Below are 16,456 nucleotides of genomic sequence, written 5' to 3'. Positions count from 1 at the left end.
CTTTGTCATGATGAATGTCTTAACCCAAAAGCTGGCTGGATTCATTTTATGCAGGCAGTACTGAAATTCCTTGAAAATGAGCCCTCAAAATGGCACTATTTTGTTCTTGCTATTTAGAAAACAAAGCCAAGACTATCTGTGAAATCCAATATGACGAGAAAGATATAGCTGTGACTATGGATGTTGACACAGACTTTCAACTCTATGGTATATTTGAATTCATGGCAGAGGTGAAGCATTCAATATCACTTCTCCATCATCTGGGACTTCCCTTCTTTCTTAAGGTAACAAACCATAGATCTTCTGTGGTGCTTTGATTAGAGCTGTCATCTGAGTTACACTAGCATGAATCCAGAGCACTTCCAGTGGCCTCAGTGAAATTACTCCAGGTTTATACAAGTGCAGAGAGGTGACTTGGCCCAGTTTATCTGAATCCTTGTTTAGCTTAAGTACACAGCTAATGATCTGTTTCCAAGGAAACTCAGCAGGTACCTGAAATCTCCGATTTCAGGATTAATCATTTCAGGAAGACACTCATTTACTGTCAGTTCCTAGCTGATACAGCTTAACTAAAGTAGAAGGGACTTTTGGTAGAAAACAGCTGTCCTTCATACCTAGAGAATTCCTTGGCTTGGTTAAACCATTTGTAGCATAGATACCTAAAATGTTTCAGTGTTTGATAAACAGAAATAGATTTGTATTCCAAACTACCTGATAGGATCAACAAAGGCTGTACCTGTTCATCCCTTGGGAGAAAGAAGTATTAGTTGAAATGTCTCCTTCCATTTTGGAGGGTAGTACACAGAACAGCACATCCAAGTCATCCATCACTTTCTCTTCAAATAAAAGGATATGTAGCTAGGATACAAGATTAAAGGTAGACTTTTCTGAAAATAAATGTTAGAGCAATATTAAACCTGCATATTAAGTGTCAGTGTTTCAGGTGAATATTTAATGCCAACATTTTATTAAAAGATATTAGATATATCCCCTGCTTCTTCCCCCTGAATCTTTAGTGGAATGTCTTTTATCCTCTAAATGTTTGAGTGAAAAAAAGAAGAACAGAGATGCTAATTCTTTAGGTGCCTTATTCATGTATAAGGTATGAGTGTAATCATGGGACTTCAGAAATTACTGTTCCCACAGACTTCGGCAAACACAACATGTGTTGATATTTAAGTGTAGGAGACAGTGCTCATCTTCCCCAGAGGGATTCTTTAGCAGTTTCAGGATAAAGCTGTAGAGGAGCCAGCAGCTGTGGGAGGAAGAAAATACCCTGGAGTAAAATATTTGTAGAGCTCCATCTGCTTCATCAAAAAAAGAAGGAAAGGCAGTTTCTTTACAGTATATGAAAAAGAAGAATGGAGAAGACACAAACAAGAACCAGTGGCTCTAGACTTGAATCGGATAAGGCTACATTGAAAGTAAGGCTAATATTTGTCAATAGTGCAAATGAGTAGCTATGGAAGCATACAGAAAAAAAAAAGACGACATCTCTTGATGCTTTTGGTTTAGGTCTAGAAAGGATCTAGAAGGCCCGTCTGGAAGGTAAACTTCAGTCAACGTAATGGTTTTTATTCAGTCAACAGATTGTGCTCAGTTTAGGTGAACTGCTGGGTAGAAGCTATGGCGTGTGGTTTGTTTACTGTCTTCTCCCCATAGATGACCATTCAAGAAGTCCTGACTGAAAATGAAATTGAAGGAGCTCTGAGGCTGACCTATGAACAAAACACAAACTTCTCCTTTACCATCAGGAGGAAAAAAGACCTGCAAGGGTAAAAGGGTCATTTGGAGCACTGTAAAAATGTCATTAGGCCACTGTGTTTCTATGGAAAAAGTTATTTGTTTAGTCACCAAAGCACTGGTGAAATGGATAACAAATCTTTGATAAAGTGCATAGCCACACCAAATAGTCTGTATACCTCAGGAAGTTTATGAAGGGCTGCAGAGAGTTTCCCCTCCTCGCAGTTTGGGGCATGCTTGTCTTTTTGCCTGCCCCCACAGCATCAAAGTAGCAGACAGTGAAATAACCCAGAAAACTCTAGGTCTGAGCCAGACAAATACTTAAAAATACACCCTAACTTGATGTAACTTTAAATCGTATTAAATCGTTTTGGCATAGTTGAACCTTGTAAAATTATGAAGACTCAGTTTTCTAAGTTGATATCATTATGGCTGTATCTGCTGGGCTAATTTCTCTATTTTTTTCTGTCTTCTAAAAATTTTCAAAGTTCTTTAAAGAAATGAAGAATGAATAGAATAATTCTTTACTTTAGAAGTGTGATAATCAGTGTCTAAACAGAAATATTTGGTATAGCATATAAACAAAACTTTAAGCTTTTGAAGGGTGTTTAAGAGGTGTAATATTTTCAGCCTTGGGGTATTTCAGATATTTCTTAAGTTTCTAGCAAAAGACCTTTGCACTGAGAAGTCTTGTAAGTTCTGTTAAACTCTCTAATAATTGTAAATTCTAAGTCTGGAAACCATGACAATGCTTGCAAAGTCAGATTCCAAAATATCTATCTCATTTTTAAAAAGCTGATGCATTTACTATGGCTAGTAAATTACTAGCCAAAATAATTTCTGATCCAGTGGGCCATGTTCTGTCTCTCGCATGCACACGCAGATTTTCTACTAAGGTCAGAGGTGGCACTGCTGTTTGGTCTCCTTTACCTTTGTATGAATGCATCAAAAAATGTGAGCTGGGTAGGCGTTCAGTGGAAGGTACTGCGATTTGTGACTCTAAAAGCTGTGGCAGAGTCAGAGATTACTCAGATGAACTTGTGCTGTCAATGAGAGTGGACTTTCTGAAATATTGTTGAACAAAAGTGCGTTTCTTCCCTTTAGTGAAGAGTTGAATGTAAAAGCACTCCAGACTCATCCCTTCTTTCTACAGTACTTCCCCAGTGCAGCAGAACTATCTTCTAAGGTAACTATCTGCCAGTTATCTGTCACGTACATCACTACAAATTAGACTTGTCTAATATTTTAGGAGTCAAGCTGCATTCTTTCTAGTACTAGTATCTCTGACCTTTTTGTTGTTGTTGAGGATGTTCATGTTTTCAAAGATGCTAAGAATCCCAACCTACTGGAAAGGATTTATTCCATTTGACTCTGCTTCTGTGCATCTGCATTAATTATGACTGGTAGACTCCTCTCAGGAACATTTTTAATTATTCTGGCTACTAAGGAAAGAGAGACTGGGCAGAAAGCAGTTCTGGATGTTGGCTGTTTGCAGTGCAGAAATACACAACAGCAAGGATAGGCAAGGAAGATGAAAGGGGTTGTCAGGCAAATGCAGCACAGTTGCTCCTCACGTAAAAAATAATTTCTTATGCGTGTTATTCAGTTTACACTATTTTGTAGCTGTGCCTTCTATAAAGTGAACATAAGAGAAAATGACAAATCAGATCTCTCTTAGGTCCCGAGGACCATAATATAACATACTGTGCGAAGAATGCGAGCACAATATTTAAGTTTATTTTCTCTCTCTCTCTCTCTCTTTCTCTCTCTTTTTTTTTAATTTAATGGGAACTTGAAAAGGTAAATTATGACATGAGTGAAGCAAAAGGCAAACTCTACGTCAGGATGGAAAAAAAGGATTTCAATGTCACAGCTAAGCTAACTTTCACTGGAACCAGCTACACTAATGTCATTGAAATAATACAGACAGTGTCCCAGGTTGGTATCATCAACTCAGATGGCAAAAGGCAAGCTGTGACTGGCCCTGTTTATGGAGTGTGACATTCAGGATGCTGGCTGCCAAACAGTGAGGGTCAAATACAGCTCCAGCTGCTATGAAGTGTTTTGCCCTTGATTTCTCCAGTAGCATGAGCAAGCGTTCGACTGTACATTAGTTGGGTGTCCAATGATATAAACTGTTGTTTGGTTTTATATTTGTTTGCTCCTATAGATGGAGCACATATATAGGATATATAGGAAATAAGAATAATAATATATTACAAACTGGCCAATTGCCAATTTTTATTATGCAGGTTCTGCACATATTTCTTTTTCTAAATAAGGAAGAAAAGATGTCACAAATAGATATTATTGTTTGTGCTGTCTGCTGGATTTATTCTGTAATGGTCGTCATCCTGATGTAAGAATTATTCAGTGAGATAAAAAAGAGATAGAAAATCAAAATATATAATAAGAAAAGACTATTGTAAAGGGGATACTCAGTTATTTATGTGTGTTCCATTATGTGTGAAGGTGACTTACTTTAGAAATAAAGTCAAGTAGAAATGAATAGTTGCTTATACAAAAGCAATGGGCATTAGGGTATTATTGTACTAGACCTTTTATAAATACATTTCTAAAGCTAGATTCCATAGGACTTTATGGTATCAAAATTACATACTTAGGTTTTTAACTTTTCAGAGAACTTGGGATTTAATATGTTTCCCCTCTTTTATTTTTAGTTAAAAATTCTTCCAAGGCAGCTTGTGTTTATGATGGTTTACCAAAAAGGCAACAGAACACGTATGCTGAGGCACATTGCTCTGTGGGATGGCAAAGAGGTAAAGGTAACAGGCACTTACACTGGACTCTTCCCAAAGTTGCCTGGAGGTCATGACATTCAGGGTACGTTTCTCAAGTCTTTTGCCAGTGTTGATAGCAGACTATAAACTAAACTAAATCACATAAATCTGATTTCAAAATGTGTATTCAAATGGTTTCAATCCAGGCCTTCTAAGATCTTATTTGCTTTAAAATCATGAGTTTGGCTGTTAGAAATGTCCACTTCAGAACGCTATTTCTGTTTTGTGGATATGGAATGTAAAGCTTAAATAAACTTCAGTAGTGCCAGGAAAGAGTTTGGCCAGAGTGAAAAGTCATCAACAAATTAAAATGTCTACTGTTATTTTACAACAAATTTCAGAAGTGCTCTGGATTAAGTGAAACATTTGGGTTTATTTTTATATTTGCTTTTGAACATTTTAAATATTTAATGAAGAGCAAAGGAAACCTAGGAACTAGTTTTGGACAAGACACCATTTGCAAACAGAGAAGAGAGTTAAAGTATTGCAGCTACTTTCATTCTAGCCAAGGTTCTACGATACTTAGCTGGGAGGTGGCTGACTGGGGTTCACATCTGCATTTGGTTTCATTCAGAGCAGTGATTTGAATGAGAAATCCAATGTGTGGGGCTGTCCCTCTCTTCTTCCTGATGGTTCCATTTTGAATAAAATAGTTCCATAGTTCTGTGCCAGTGAATGTTTCATTTTTTTCACAAACACAAACAACTTTGGTGGGAGACGGGGAGAATACATGTAGTATGAGCAGCAGTACACTCTGCAGTGTAGATCAGGGTCTTGGTTCTGTAATTTTATGACTTAAGGATCCAGTTGGAAAGTACTGGAAAAGAAACATATGTATTTCCTTCCAGGAGGAGTCAAGGCACTGAGGAGGAGCTTTATAGGATCTGTAGCCTTACCATGCTGTGAGGTTGCAACATGTGTGAGGTGTACACCTGGACTTGCTAGCCAGAAATGCTCCCGGCTCCACAAGTGCACATGTAGCTTGAGGAAGATTCAGCCTCAAAAACCCAGTAATCCAGTGGCCAGAGTCACTCACTATGAAGTGGGTACCTATATGAAAATCTCTCGCAGTTGAGAGAAGGAAAGGGTTTTGAGGTGACCCACATCTCAGATTTGTCGTTCAGTCACTGCACTAGAGGCATAAAGAGACACATCCCACAGATAACATTTTTTCTGAATGTTGCCCAAGTATCCCTTTGAATTTGGAGAGTAAAAACATTTCATTTTAAGTTCATTTTTGTTTATTTTTATGTTTTCTTCTTCCTTTGTATGTTTTTGTCCCTCCTGAATATAATTTTATTTTTGGTATTTTGTTGTCACCCATTTCTGAGGCTTTTTTCGGAAACCGTAGTAAATTCTGTTACTTTACTACACTGGGCACTGCAGGGGAGCACTAGTCATGCTGGCCACTACCTTGAGGTGCTAAACCCTTATGTTGAGGCTATGTTATCTGAAAGTAGAGAAAATAACTGCACTTACTCGTTTGAGAGTTGTAAGCTGTTCCTCTTCCAGTGTAAGGTCATCTCAGCTTCATAAAGATTACTTTCCTGGCTGTTCTTGCTGGAAGTTGCTTTGAGTGTAGGTATCAATCTTTTGATTATTGCAGGTAATTACTGTTTTGCTGGTAAATAGAGGACTCTTGTTTTCCCTTACATTTCTTCATATTCAGCAGAAATCAGCACACTGAAGTCATTGTGGCTGTTGGGTAGGTGCACGTGCGCGTATGAGCAAAGACCATGTTTTCTCTGGGAACCAACTGTTGCCCTGCTACCTGTGGGAGAGTATCTCCTATGCCTTTTTCTTTATCAGAAAATGAACAGTCATGATTTGTGGTGGGGAAAACTTACTTGCTTTTTTCCCTTGTAGTGGAACTTTTCCATCCTCTCTCCATCCCTTTCCCACGGCATGCCAGGATCAACTTACATGTGAAGCATTCAGCACGCAGTCACCGGGATGATCTTACTGTCATTTGGAATGAGAAGGACCAGGTACAGCAGCCCAGAGCAAATAAATGTCAGGAGAATTACAAGAATATCAAGTGGTTCTTTTTTTTTTTTAAAAAAAAGAAGGGGTATTAAGCAAGCCAGGGAATGCAAGTAGGAGGCAAACTATCCTCCTTCTTCTATGTATAAAAGGCTACGACTATGAAAGATGAGCAGCCAGTATTCTTGTTGGAAGCATTTTCAGGCCATACTATTTTTTTGTTTGCAGTAACTCCACAGCTTGCTGCATAACCAAAGGCAATGAAATGCATGTAGTTCAAAGCACTGGATAAAGGCCATTCCCAACACTCTCAAAGGCTCTAGGACAGCTTTTGAGAGTAGATGGAAAGAATAGCACAAACGTCATGTTTAAAGCAGCATAGTGGAAAAGAAATAAAATCTAAGACAAATGAGTAAGTGTGAGCATTAGTGTGAGGTTGAAAAGGATGAAGAACCTACCTGTTGCATGGATATGTGCTATGTTTACCCACATAGAAGTGTGACACATACCTGTGCCTAGCATTTTCAGCATTACTGGTTCAGTTGAAGCTCTTCTGTACTTCATTCTTTCATTCTCCTCTTTATTAGTGAGAATGACAACTTTGGCACAGTTTAAACCAGTTTTTATTTTCTTAAAGTAAGCATTGTTTTTTAAAGCTATAAATAGTTAAAAAGACAGAACTAGGAGAACTTTGGTTAAGTTGATTTCCAAATGTGGTTAAATAGGGAAGCTTGCAACTAACTATGCCATCTTTATATGTGTGTCTGAAATACAGCACCTTGGCTGAGTATTACATTGTTTTCTGAATAAAGGAAAGATAAAAGACAATGTGTAAAATATGTTAACATACAGAAACTTAAATGTGCCTGCAAAAAGAATTAGAACTTCTTAATTTCTTTAAAAAGTGCTAAAATTCCAAAATTTACTTTAGAAGTTGTATAGAATGTATTTTTGTACTACTACTTAAATTACCACAACTATTTAAATGCCACCACTATTTAAATTGCCACAAAAATATTTTGCTCCCAGCAACATTACAGAATTTAGTTCCTGATTCTGCAAATGTTTTTTCTTGTGCTTCAGCTTTGCAAACTGCATCTAAACACTCTGCGGTAGTGGAGCCTACAGTGCCTAAAGATGAGACCAAACTTAAGCCTCATCAAACTTAAGCATGGTTCATGATTTTAGTAAAATACAGAGAATAGTTTTACTTTCAGCTGTGCCATGCAGGAAATTCAAGTAGCAAGAATGTCCTCATTTGAACATTAATTTGCCTCACTACTTTAAAAAGGACTTTCTTACGCAGATAATTCATCTGAGGAAAAGATACAGGGAAATTTTACTGGGTGTATGTTTGAGGTCAGTATGTGAGAGGTGTTTTATTTCACAAGTTCCTTTTACATCTGTTGATATGGATCAGGTATCAGTGTCGTCATCTCTGAAGTTTGGAAGAGACCGTACGAACTACAGAGCCACTCTTGCCCACCCGTTTAATTACACTCTGAAGCAACTGAAGGTCCATTCCCTGTCAGAAAGAAGAGGCAGAAAGTACAACCAGCAGGTGAGATCATGAGAAAGGGCTGCAAAATACAAAGCTGTAATACTATATTTACTGTTAGTGTACCTTTCATCTCAAAGAATTGCAGAACCAGATATCATCCTGAAAAACGTAAAGAGCACCAGATGCTATTATCTCCTTGTGTCCAAACCACCAGCATTGTTCCCTTTTCTAAGCATAACTGTTGCTCACTGACAGTATCTGTCTTACAGTTTTAGCATTGACCCATTTTCGATGGTAAGAAGCCAGAAGTGCACAGGAGCCAGCCTAGCAATGAAAATGAGGCAGGTTTTGTCCACAAAGTGATGAACAAACTCCTATTCCACACACCAAAAAAGCCAGAAACCCTTTGATATGCACATAGAGCAAACCTAAATTTTTGGACCGTATAGGAAATTGCAACACAAGTGTGAAAATGTGCAAGACTAGAAAGGCTTTAAATTAAATTGTGAGGTGCACTTGCAAAGCATATATGGGGAAAAAGGAAGAACTCCACAAATCATCCTTTAAGATCAAAGACTACAGAATATTTTCTGTCTGAAAATGCACTGTGTGGGCCTGCACACTCCATTTGCTGAGGCTGAAGTCCTTCTGCTCAATAATAAGCTGCACAAACTGTACAATGTTCTGTTTGTTCATCTGGACTCTTTTTGGTACTCATAGTGGTGCCACAGGGTGCTCTCAGGTTGTTTTCACTAAGTAGTCAATAGGTCTCAAGCATCGTATTCAGAGGAATAAATTATCTCGTAGTGTCATTATTCCACTGGTGTCATTAATTGCTATGCACGATAGACCCAATGCAGCTTCCAGAGAAGATAACAGAAAGACTTCTGTTGCCTCGGTTGTAAAAGTGCAGTTTGCCTGTGTGTTTGTCTAAGGCCCTGAGCTTCCAGGCCACGTGGAGTTCAATGGAGTTTTAACATTGTTCTGTGGCAGTTTTAATGGTGTTTCTTTTTGTCTCCACTGGGTGGAGATCATTCTGCTAGATCATCCTGCAAGCTCTTCTGCTAGTTCTAGTCTTGCTTCACTGGACAAATCCTTTTCTTCTGGTTTCAGCTGCAGCTCACAGGGAATGGTGGGCAGCCTGCTGACATTCAACTGACCCTGGAGGATAAATCAAAGATGAACATCAGTGCCTGGGATGGCTGTATGACACTCTCTTCAGGTCAGGTATAAGTCTTTGAGTCTAAGAAGGGGTGGGTGTAGCTAAATTTCTGGGTTTGAGTCTCACAGGATGAATTTTTTCTGCACTTGTTATCATATGAAAATCTTACTTGAAGTCAACCTTTTCTTTTCATGTCTCAGAGGAAGAAAAATAAAGCCTATGAAGAATTCTGTTTCATGTTGCCAGATATGTTTGTATTTGGGATGCAGTTTTCCCTCAGGACAGAAACGTCAACGCCTTAGGTTTCTTGGTAGAGATTAAAGCAGTCTGTTGTGGATATAGACCTTTCAGGGCTTCTCACAGGGGTGTATTTTTGCCCAGAAAGCATACTCTAGTATATACTGAACACATTTTTTAGAAAATTAGTAGTATGTATTTTTTTCCCTCTTCCAGCTTCAGAGAGTATTAAGTATGGCACACCTGCAAGCATGTGGGTCTCTAGAGCGAAGATCAGCATTCTTTAATGAATATCTAGATCTGAACTGGGATGACAAAAAATTCAAACACAATTTAACTTACGAGGTAAGAGAAGGCAGCGGTATCTGTTAACTCACTGTTTTTATGGGAGCTGTTCTTAATAGATGGGAATTTATTTAGTTTTTGTATGTAATTTTGAATGGATTTTAAGAAAGCTTCTGTAGAGTACCACTTTCTGTGAAATACTATTATTTCATTTTACCTTTTACATATTTCTCTGCAAAAGAAGAAAGCTAAATGTAGCATAATTAAGAAAAAATGAGTTCTTACAAACTAGAGGCGTCACTTGTGCCTAAATTTGCAAAACTGTTGAGTTAATTCTGTAGGATGGGGACCAGTAACTGTGCTGATAAGCCAAAACATTGGCAAGTGGAAATGTTACATTTTGGAAATGTTACGTTAAAACCCTGAAGCTACTAGAATAAAAAAAGCCAGCACAGGGACAGGATGAGGTTGAGAGCTGGGATGAGTGGGCACGGAGGAGTGTCTAAGATTCTGTTGTCATGTTTTGTTTTCTTGGTTCATTGCAGAGAAATCAATTCTTGTATCCTGATAAATTTCAGTTAGAAGCTGTTCTGGAAAATATTTTCCTGACGTCATGCACCAAACAGAAGATTTTAGGTAAAATAGAAACAAACTACTCGTCTTTCCTGGACTATTATACAAGCTTTGAGTTCTGTGACCTTCCAAATGTAAGTCTCACATAAACATATTGAACCTACTTCACTTTAAATGCAATTACTGTTTTGGAGACTCAGTTTTCCTCAGCTGCAACTTTTCACGAGAATTGCCATACTTCTATAACTTAACAAACCATAAATAAACAGTGTCTTTTGATGGGTTGAGGCAGACAGGTTGTGTTTGTCACTGTAGTATATTCTATAGGTCCTATTACAGTTGTAAACGTTCCTACTTCCTCCATGTTCGTTCTTTCCTATTCCTCTCTCAAAGGTCTTTTAATTTCATGTTTCTGGAGGATATCAAAAAGGAAACTAGAAAGGAATAAAAGTGCTTTCCTTCCCCTGCAGGTAAAAGTTTTTATGGCTGCTCTGCTAGTAGTGATGGATTTTTGAACCTTAGTGTAACCTTATAGTTTTCATTTAATTTTGTATTACACATGTAAACCGAAGACCCATCCATGGTCTTCCTTAGGTGCATATTGGACCCCGGAGTTGCCTATAGATATTCACAACAAACACAAAACTTCAAACTTGTAATAAATGTGGTCTCCTTCCAGTTCCCAGTGGCTAAAACGCATCTCAGTTGGTTTCCTCATTTACTGTCAGAGCAGGTCACACACACCCTGTTAGCAATGGGAAACAGCAGCCAAATTCTGATTGAAAACTTTTTCCAAGACCAAGATGTGTTAGTGCCTGTTCATAATGCAAAAAAAGTATATGCATGTTACTTCAAAATCAGCTGCCTCTGTATTCTTTTGGATCCTTTTCTTCAAAGGCATGCATCAAAATGTCTAGCTAGAGTAGTTGAGAAGCGTAAGACCAAAAAAAAAATGAACTTGTTTTAATAAAATATAGTTATATTACAGCTGTTCGTCTTGTCTTATGCTGTAATCATGGAACATGTTTTGTTATACCACAGAAACCGGAGATGTAATGAAGTAAGACAGTGCTGTGAGAAGGAGGATGTGCTGGTTTCTGAAACTACAAGTTTTGTTCATTACTTCATTGTGTAATTTCATGAGAATGCTAGCATTGTACAACCTGTTACTGCTCTATGCAGAGCCCATTTCTTTGGAAGAATTAAGCTTTAATACCTTTTTTGTTCATACTTAGGTAATTGTTTTCTCTGGAAAACACCAGCTCAACAAAGACAACATCATTTTGCAATCAGAGGGCAGATTCCACCTTGCTGATCATGGGAGAGATGAGGGGTTGATTGGAGTATCCTTGAAAAATCAGAGTACAGCTGATGTGAAGAACTATTCTTTGGAAATTGAAGTGAGTTTTTATTTTATTTTAGTGGCACTGGGGTTTGGTTTTTGGTTTCTAAAGGCTTAGTGCCATCTATCTTCCAAACTGATCAGATGCAGCCAGTGACTTTAAAACAGCAGGCAAGTACAGGCAACATAAAATACTCCCAGTTTCTTTAGTTCTGTTTTTAAAGGAGCAGTTATGCAATGTACATGCAGTATGATCAAGAGACAAAGGAAGGCACCAACATTAGTTATCTGCAGAGCTCAGTGACAAATATAGTAAGTGTGTATCAACTGGAGTATATAAAAGTTTTAAGAGGCTGTGTGTTATTATAGCTCACCTTCTTCAGCACGCCTGGTCTGTTTGGTGAGGCATGTTTTATTGCACCATAGCAAAAAAAAAAAAAAAGAAAAAAAAAAAAGAGGGAAACAAATGTGAGACTCATACAAAGCATCATTTGCCAGAAAAAAGAACTGGCCTTAAGAAAGGCCCAGAACGGCTAATATGATGCTCATTCTGAGGCAAATCTCTTCCTTTTTCTCTCCCCCTCTATTTTGCATTTGCTCTTAATTTTCTGTGAAATAAATAAGATGGAGAAGCTGGTGGTGGCAACAGAGTGGGGCAGAAAAGTAATGTGGTCAGCACCATCCAAACTCTTCATTAGAAGGAATGTGGGTAGTCAGTCATAATTAACTGAGACAATAGGCCACCCCTTAACAAAATTATGATGATTTGATCAATAACAGTCTAGGACAAATACTAAATTATTTTTCCCTCTCTCTTTAGAAAGAAGGGAGATGAAAGAAGTATCAGCTGCTCTGCTTGGGCTTTCTCTATTCTTTGTTTTGGAATAAATGGCACAAATTAGCAGCATCACAGGGAATTGACTGTTAGAGTATGTTTCTTTCATTGCTACCATTAAAATTTTGTCCACAAGCCTTGTGCTATCCAGTCATTCAGCTCTTGAACCAATCATCCTAATGCTTGTGCCTCTCTTCAGAGTGTAACTCCTGTGTAGTGCACAAGCATTGGAAAACATTTCCCTCACCACTTACCCTTCTGTGGGAAGCACTGATATTTGAGCATCATCTCTGAACATTCATTAATGTGTGGTGGCTTTGAATAAATGTTTTTCCTTTATGGCTGCAGTTAAGAGCCTTTGAAGATATTTGGCTAGGCCTGACAGGAACTGCTGCTTCCTCATCTGTTCAGAGCCAAATCCTGCTGGAGGGGATTATTGATCAGAAAGAGAAAGTAAAAGTAGCTGCTTCTAAAGGAAAGGAGTGTTTTCAGTACTACATGGGGTACTTGAAAGGTACGTACCTTCACGGATGACACTCTTAGTCATATGATTCAGTTTTATGTAGCCCTGCAGGGGGTTGGACTTGATGATCCTTATGGGTCCCTTCCAACTTGAGATATTCAATGATTCTATGATTCACAGCTGTCATTGGTATGAAGAGGCAGGAAGAAAGGCTATGTCTCTCTAGTGCCAAGCTAGCTCAGTTTCATGGTGATTAAAGCTATGGTCTTTCAGACAATGAAAATCTGAAGCATAAAACTTGTTATACAAGGGTCAGTTTGGGAGACATTTGTATGATTACTAGCCAGGGAAGGATTATGCCATCAAAGATGGGCATTTCATCTTGATTTAGGCATCTTAAAGTTGTGTACCTCATCTAAGATAATCATTACATGCCAATTTCAATGAAGAGAAAGAGAAAGGCACCTCCAGAGGCTGACTCTACCCCATGCTGAAACAGACGTATGAAATAGGATGTGTGAAATCACCCTCTGCAGGTGATTCTCTCAGCAGCAGTCAATTCTGACTGACAACAGAGAGGAAACAGGGCTGTTGGCTCAGACTGTGCCTAAAGTTTAGACGGAATGAGACCTGCTGCAAGTGCTTTCTGTCGTGACTCATCCACCCTTCAACTACATTAGATTTGTGTGCAAACCAGGTAGATCTGGTGGTATGACAGTTGTCTCAAACTCATGTTGCTGACAGTCCCAGTCCTAGTTTCAGTTATGGATTTGCCATTCCACACTTCTGCAGTGGAATTTCTCCCAGGTTCATGGCCTCACTTGTAAGTGCTGTGATGTATTTCAGATTAAGACCATTAGTTTGTGAATTACTGAAGTCAGAAGTTTGTAGAAATGATTCAACTCAACTCTCAACCCAGATTCTATGCGCACTTCACCAACCATTTCTACTTATGCTCATCACTACTTGGGCAGAAACAACTTAATGTGTGTGATGGGTGGATGAGGGACTGACCCTCTTTTCATTCATGGTCTAAGCTGTTTTGAAATGTCAGCAACAAGGGACAGTGGAAGACTAAAGTAGAAAAAAGCCTGTGAATCACTGTGACTGAGGGAATTATTTAGATTTATATTAATTCAGTGCTTTCTTTGCAGTAGCAAATCTGTATTTGTAAATCATTCACAAGCCACACAGAAGAGAGAAATCAAACACTGACACTGATCTAATTTTCTCCTGTTTATCTCCTCTTGTGTTTTTTCCACAAACACCTAACACACTCAGACGCTGATTGATCACTTAAGTAATTAAAAAGCTGGCTTTGCAACAATGTCTGCCAGTGTTGTTTCTGTAAATGAAGTGCTCTCTTTTCATTCTCTAAGGGGATTTGGAAGAAGGAATGGAAGTCAGTGCTTGTACTGATGGGCAACAGATGGCTACCGTTAATACCTATCTCAACATTAATGGTGAAAGGCAAGAAAACATGGGACAAATGACTCTAACAGCTGTTAATGGAAGCTTGAGTTTTCTGGCCCATGGATGCGGGGATCCAATTCTTAAGGCTGAGGTGAGACCCTTCAGTGGCAGTTAATTGCAGTGTGATTTTTCCAGAATATTGTTTAATCTTGTCAGTTTGATGGAGCATCTTCCAGGTAGGCTTCAGGTGTGAGTTTTGGTGAGTAACCAGGCAAACAGGGGAACTATGCAATTTTATACTCATAATAACATTATTTTTCACTTTGGTGTGAAAAGATACCATGGTGAGAATTAAAAAGTTCAGCCATACCTAGAAAGCATAGAAAATATGGGTCCCTCTCCTAAAGGTTGTATTCTCTGAAGAGGGTAAGTAAATAAAGTGAGAGCAGCAGTAATGTTCCAGGGCTGCTCAGCACGTTGGTTACAAAATTAAGATTAGGATTCCTGAATGTGCTTTTAACACAGAAGTAATTTCCCTGATAAATGGGAGGCCACTGTGGATCTTTGCTGGCATTTAAACTAGTACAAACTTTGAGTGATTTGGACCCAGCACAAGCAATTCTAAATCATAAATTCAATGATAAATGGGAGGCCACTGTGGATCTTTGCTGGCATTTAAACTAGTACAAACTTTGAGTGATTTGGACCCAGCACAAGCAATTCTAAATCATAAATTCAAGGTGTCATGGTTTTGGCAGGGACAGAGTTAATTTTCTTCCTAGTAGCTGGTACAGTGCTGTGTTTTGGATTTAGGGTGAGAATAATGTTGGTAACAGGTCATGCTCAGTATATAAACTGGGGGGAGCTGGTTGGGGGGTGGTGACCGCTGCTCGGGAACTGGCTGGGCCTCGGTTGGTGGGTGGTGAGCAATTGCATTGTGCATCACTTATTTTGTATATTCTTTTATTATTGTTGTTGTTGTTGTTATTATTTTCCCTTCCTTTTCTGTCCTGTTAAACTGTCTTTATCTCAACCCACGAATTTTACTTCTCCCCCCCCAATTCTCTCCCCCATCCCACTGTGGGGAGGGGCGCGGGGGGAAGTGAGCAAACGGCTGTGTGGTGTTCAGCTGCCTGCTGGGTTAAACCACAACAGTCCTTTTGGCGCCCAACGTGGGGCACAAAGGGTTGAGATAACGACAGATCTGACCAGAGCATGTTAAGGCAAATTTGTTATAAGCATTCATCAGATGATTGGTTTAACAGTCGCTGGTCACAATGTTGATTAATTTACTCTTAAAGTCGTTGTGCTTGCTCTCAAAGTTGTGTTATGTAACACCTTACTTGTTGTATGTGTTCCCTGTATCACCTCTGGGAGCTGGATCAAGGATATCATTTTGCTGCATTGTGTAACACTGCTGGTTTATGATGTGATAAAATTTTTGGTCACGAGACTAATTTTTGTATTTGTACGTTTGTATTTGTACTCAGCATTGCCATCATCTCCATACCTCGGGATCCACTTTTCGGAAACTATTAATAATTACACCTTTTAGCTTTTCTCCTCAGGGAACCAGTCTATGGGGGAGATGGGGGGGACACTTTCCCTGGCTCCTTCACCTTCTCTTTCTCCTTCAGGCTAGTTACAACAGCTCTTGAGAATTTTGAATATCCTTGGGATGTTCAAACCAGCATGGTCCTATTGCTGTGTCTCCTGAATGTGGTTCAGGTCTTGTTTAAGGCTAAACAACTGTTTAAGAGTACCATCCAGGGATCAACCCCTGTGACAGGCACTGCAGCTACTCAAATCCCGGCAACAGGCACTGCAGCTGAACCGGAGAATCAACCCGTGCCGGTATCAGTCGCCCTTATACACAAGAAGAAATACACAAGAAAATCAATTCGCTTAGTGAGGAATGAAGATGAACCAGGGCCATCACGAGAACAGGAGGAGGAAGAGGCAGAACGCATAAATGAGATGGTAACCACCCAATCCCTATCCTTGAGTGAGCTGCGAGATATGCAAAAAGATTTCAGTCGTCGTCCAGGCGAGCATGCGGCTGCTCCAGTGCTGGGATAACAGGGTCAGTAGCCTGGAATTAGAGGGTAGGGAAGCACA

General features: G+C 39.1%; 1 protein-coding gene across 1 annotated transcript in view; it reads left to right on the top strand.

The window, feature by feature from the left end:
- LOC103917624 overlaps positions 1 to 16,456 on the top strand; it is a 114,715-nt gene that overhangs the window by 80,056 nt on the left and 18,203 nt on the right. Inside the window, exons 50-62 of the mRNA XM_009324811.1 lie at positions 118 to 284; positions 1,663 to 1,775; positions 2,848 to 2,929; positions 3,544 to 3,681; positions 4,425 to 4,587; positions 6,411 to 6,532; positions 7,948 to 8,088; positions 9,142 to 9,255; positions 9,644 to 9,772; positions 10,258 to 10,419; positions 11,521 to 11,685; positions 12,811 to 12,976; positions 14,305 to 14,489. Coding sequence (XP_009323086.1) covers positions 118 to 284; positions 1,663 to 1,775; positions 2,848 to 2,929; positions 3,544 to 3,681; positions 4,425 to 4,587; positions 6,411 to 6,532; positions 7,948 to 8,088; positions 9,142 to 9,255; positions 9,644 to 9,772; positions 10,258 to 10,419; positions 11,521 to 11,685; positions 12,811 to 12,976; positions 14,305 to 14,489 — 1,847 coding nt within the window. The remainder of the gene's footprint in view (positions 1 to 117; positions 285 to 1,662; positions 1,776 to 2,847; positions 2,930 to 3,543; positions 3,682 to 4,424; positions 4,588 to 6,410; positions 6,533 to 7,947; positions 8,089 to 9,141; positions 9,256 to 9,643; positions 9,773 to 10,257; positions 10,420 to 11,520; positions 11,686 to 12,810; positions 12,977 to 14,304; positions 14,490 to 16,456) is intronic.

The sequence above is a fragment of the Pygoscelis adeliae genome, unplaced genomic scaffold (assembly GCF_000699105.1).
Source record: "Pygoscelis adeliae isolate BGI_AS28 unplaced genomic scaffold, ASM69910v1 Scaffold85, whole genome shotgun sequence".
Classification (NCBI taxonomy): domain Eukaryota; kingdom Metazoa; phylum Chordata; class Aves; order Sphenisciformes; family Spheniscidae; genus Pygoscelis; species Pygoscelis adeliae.
The sequence above is the reverse complement of the archived record's forward strand: the minus strand, read 5'-3'. Positions and strand labels throughout refer to the sequence as shown.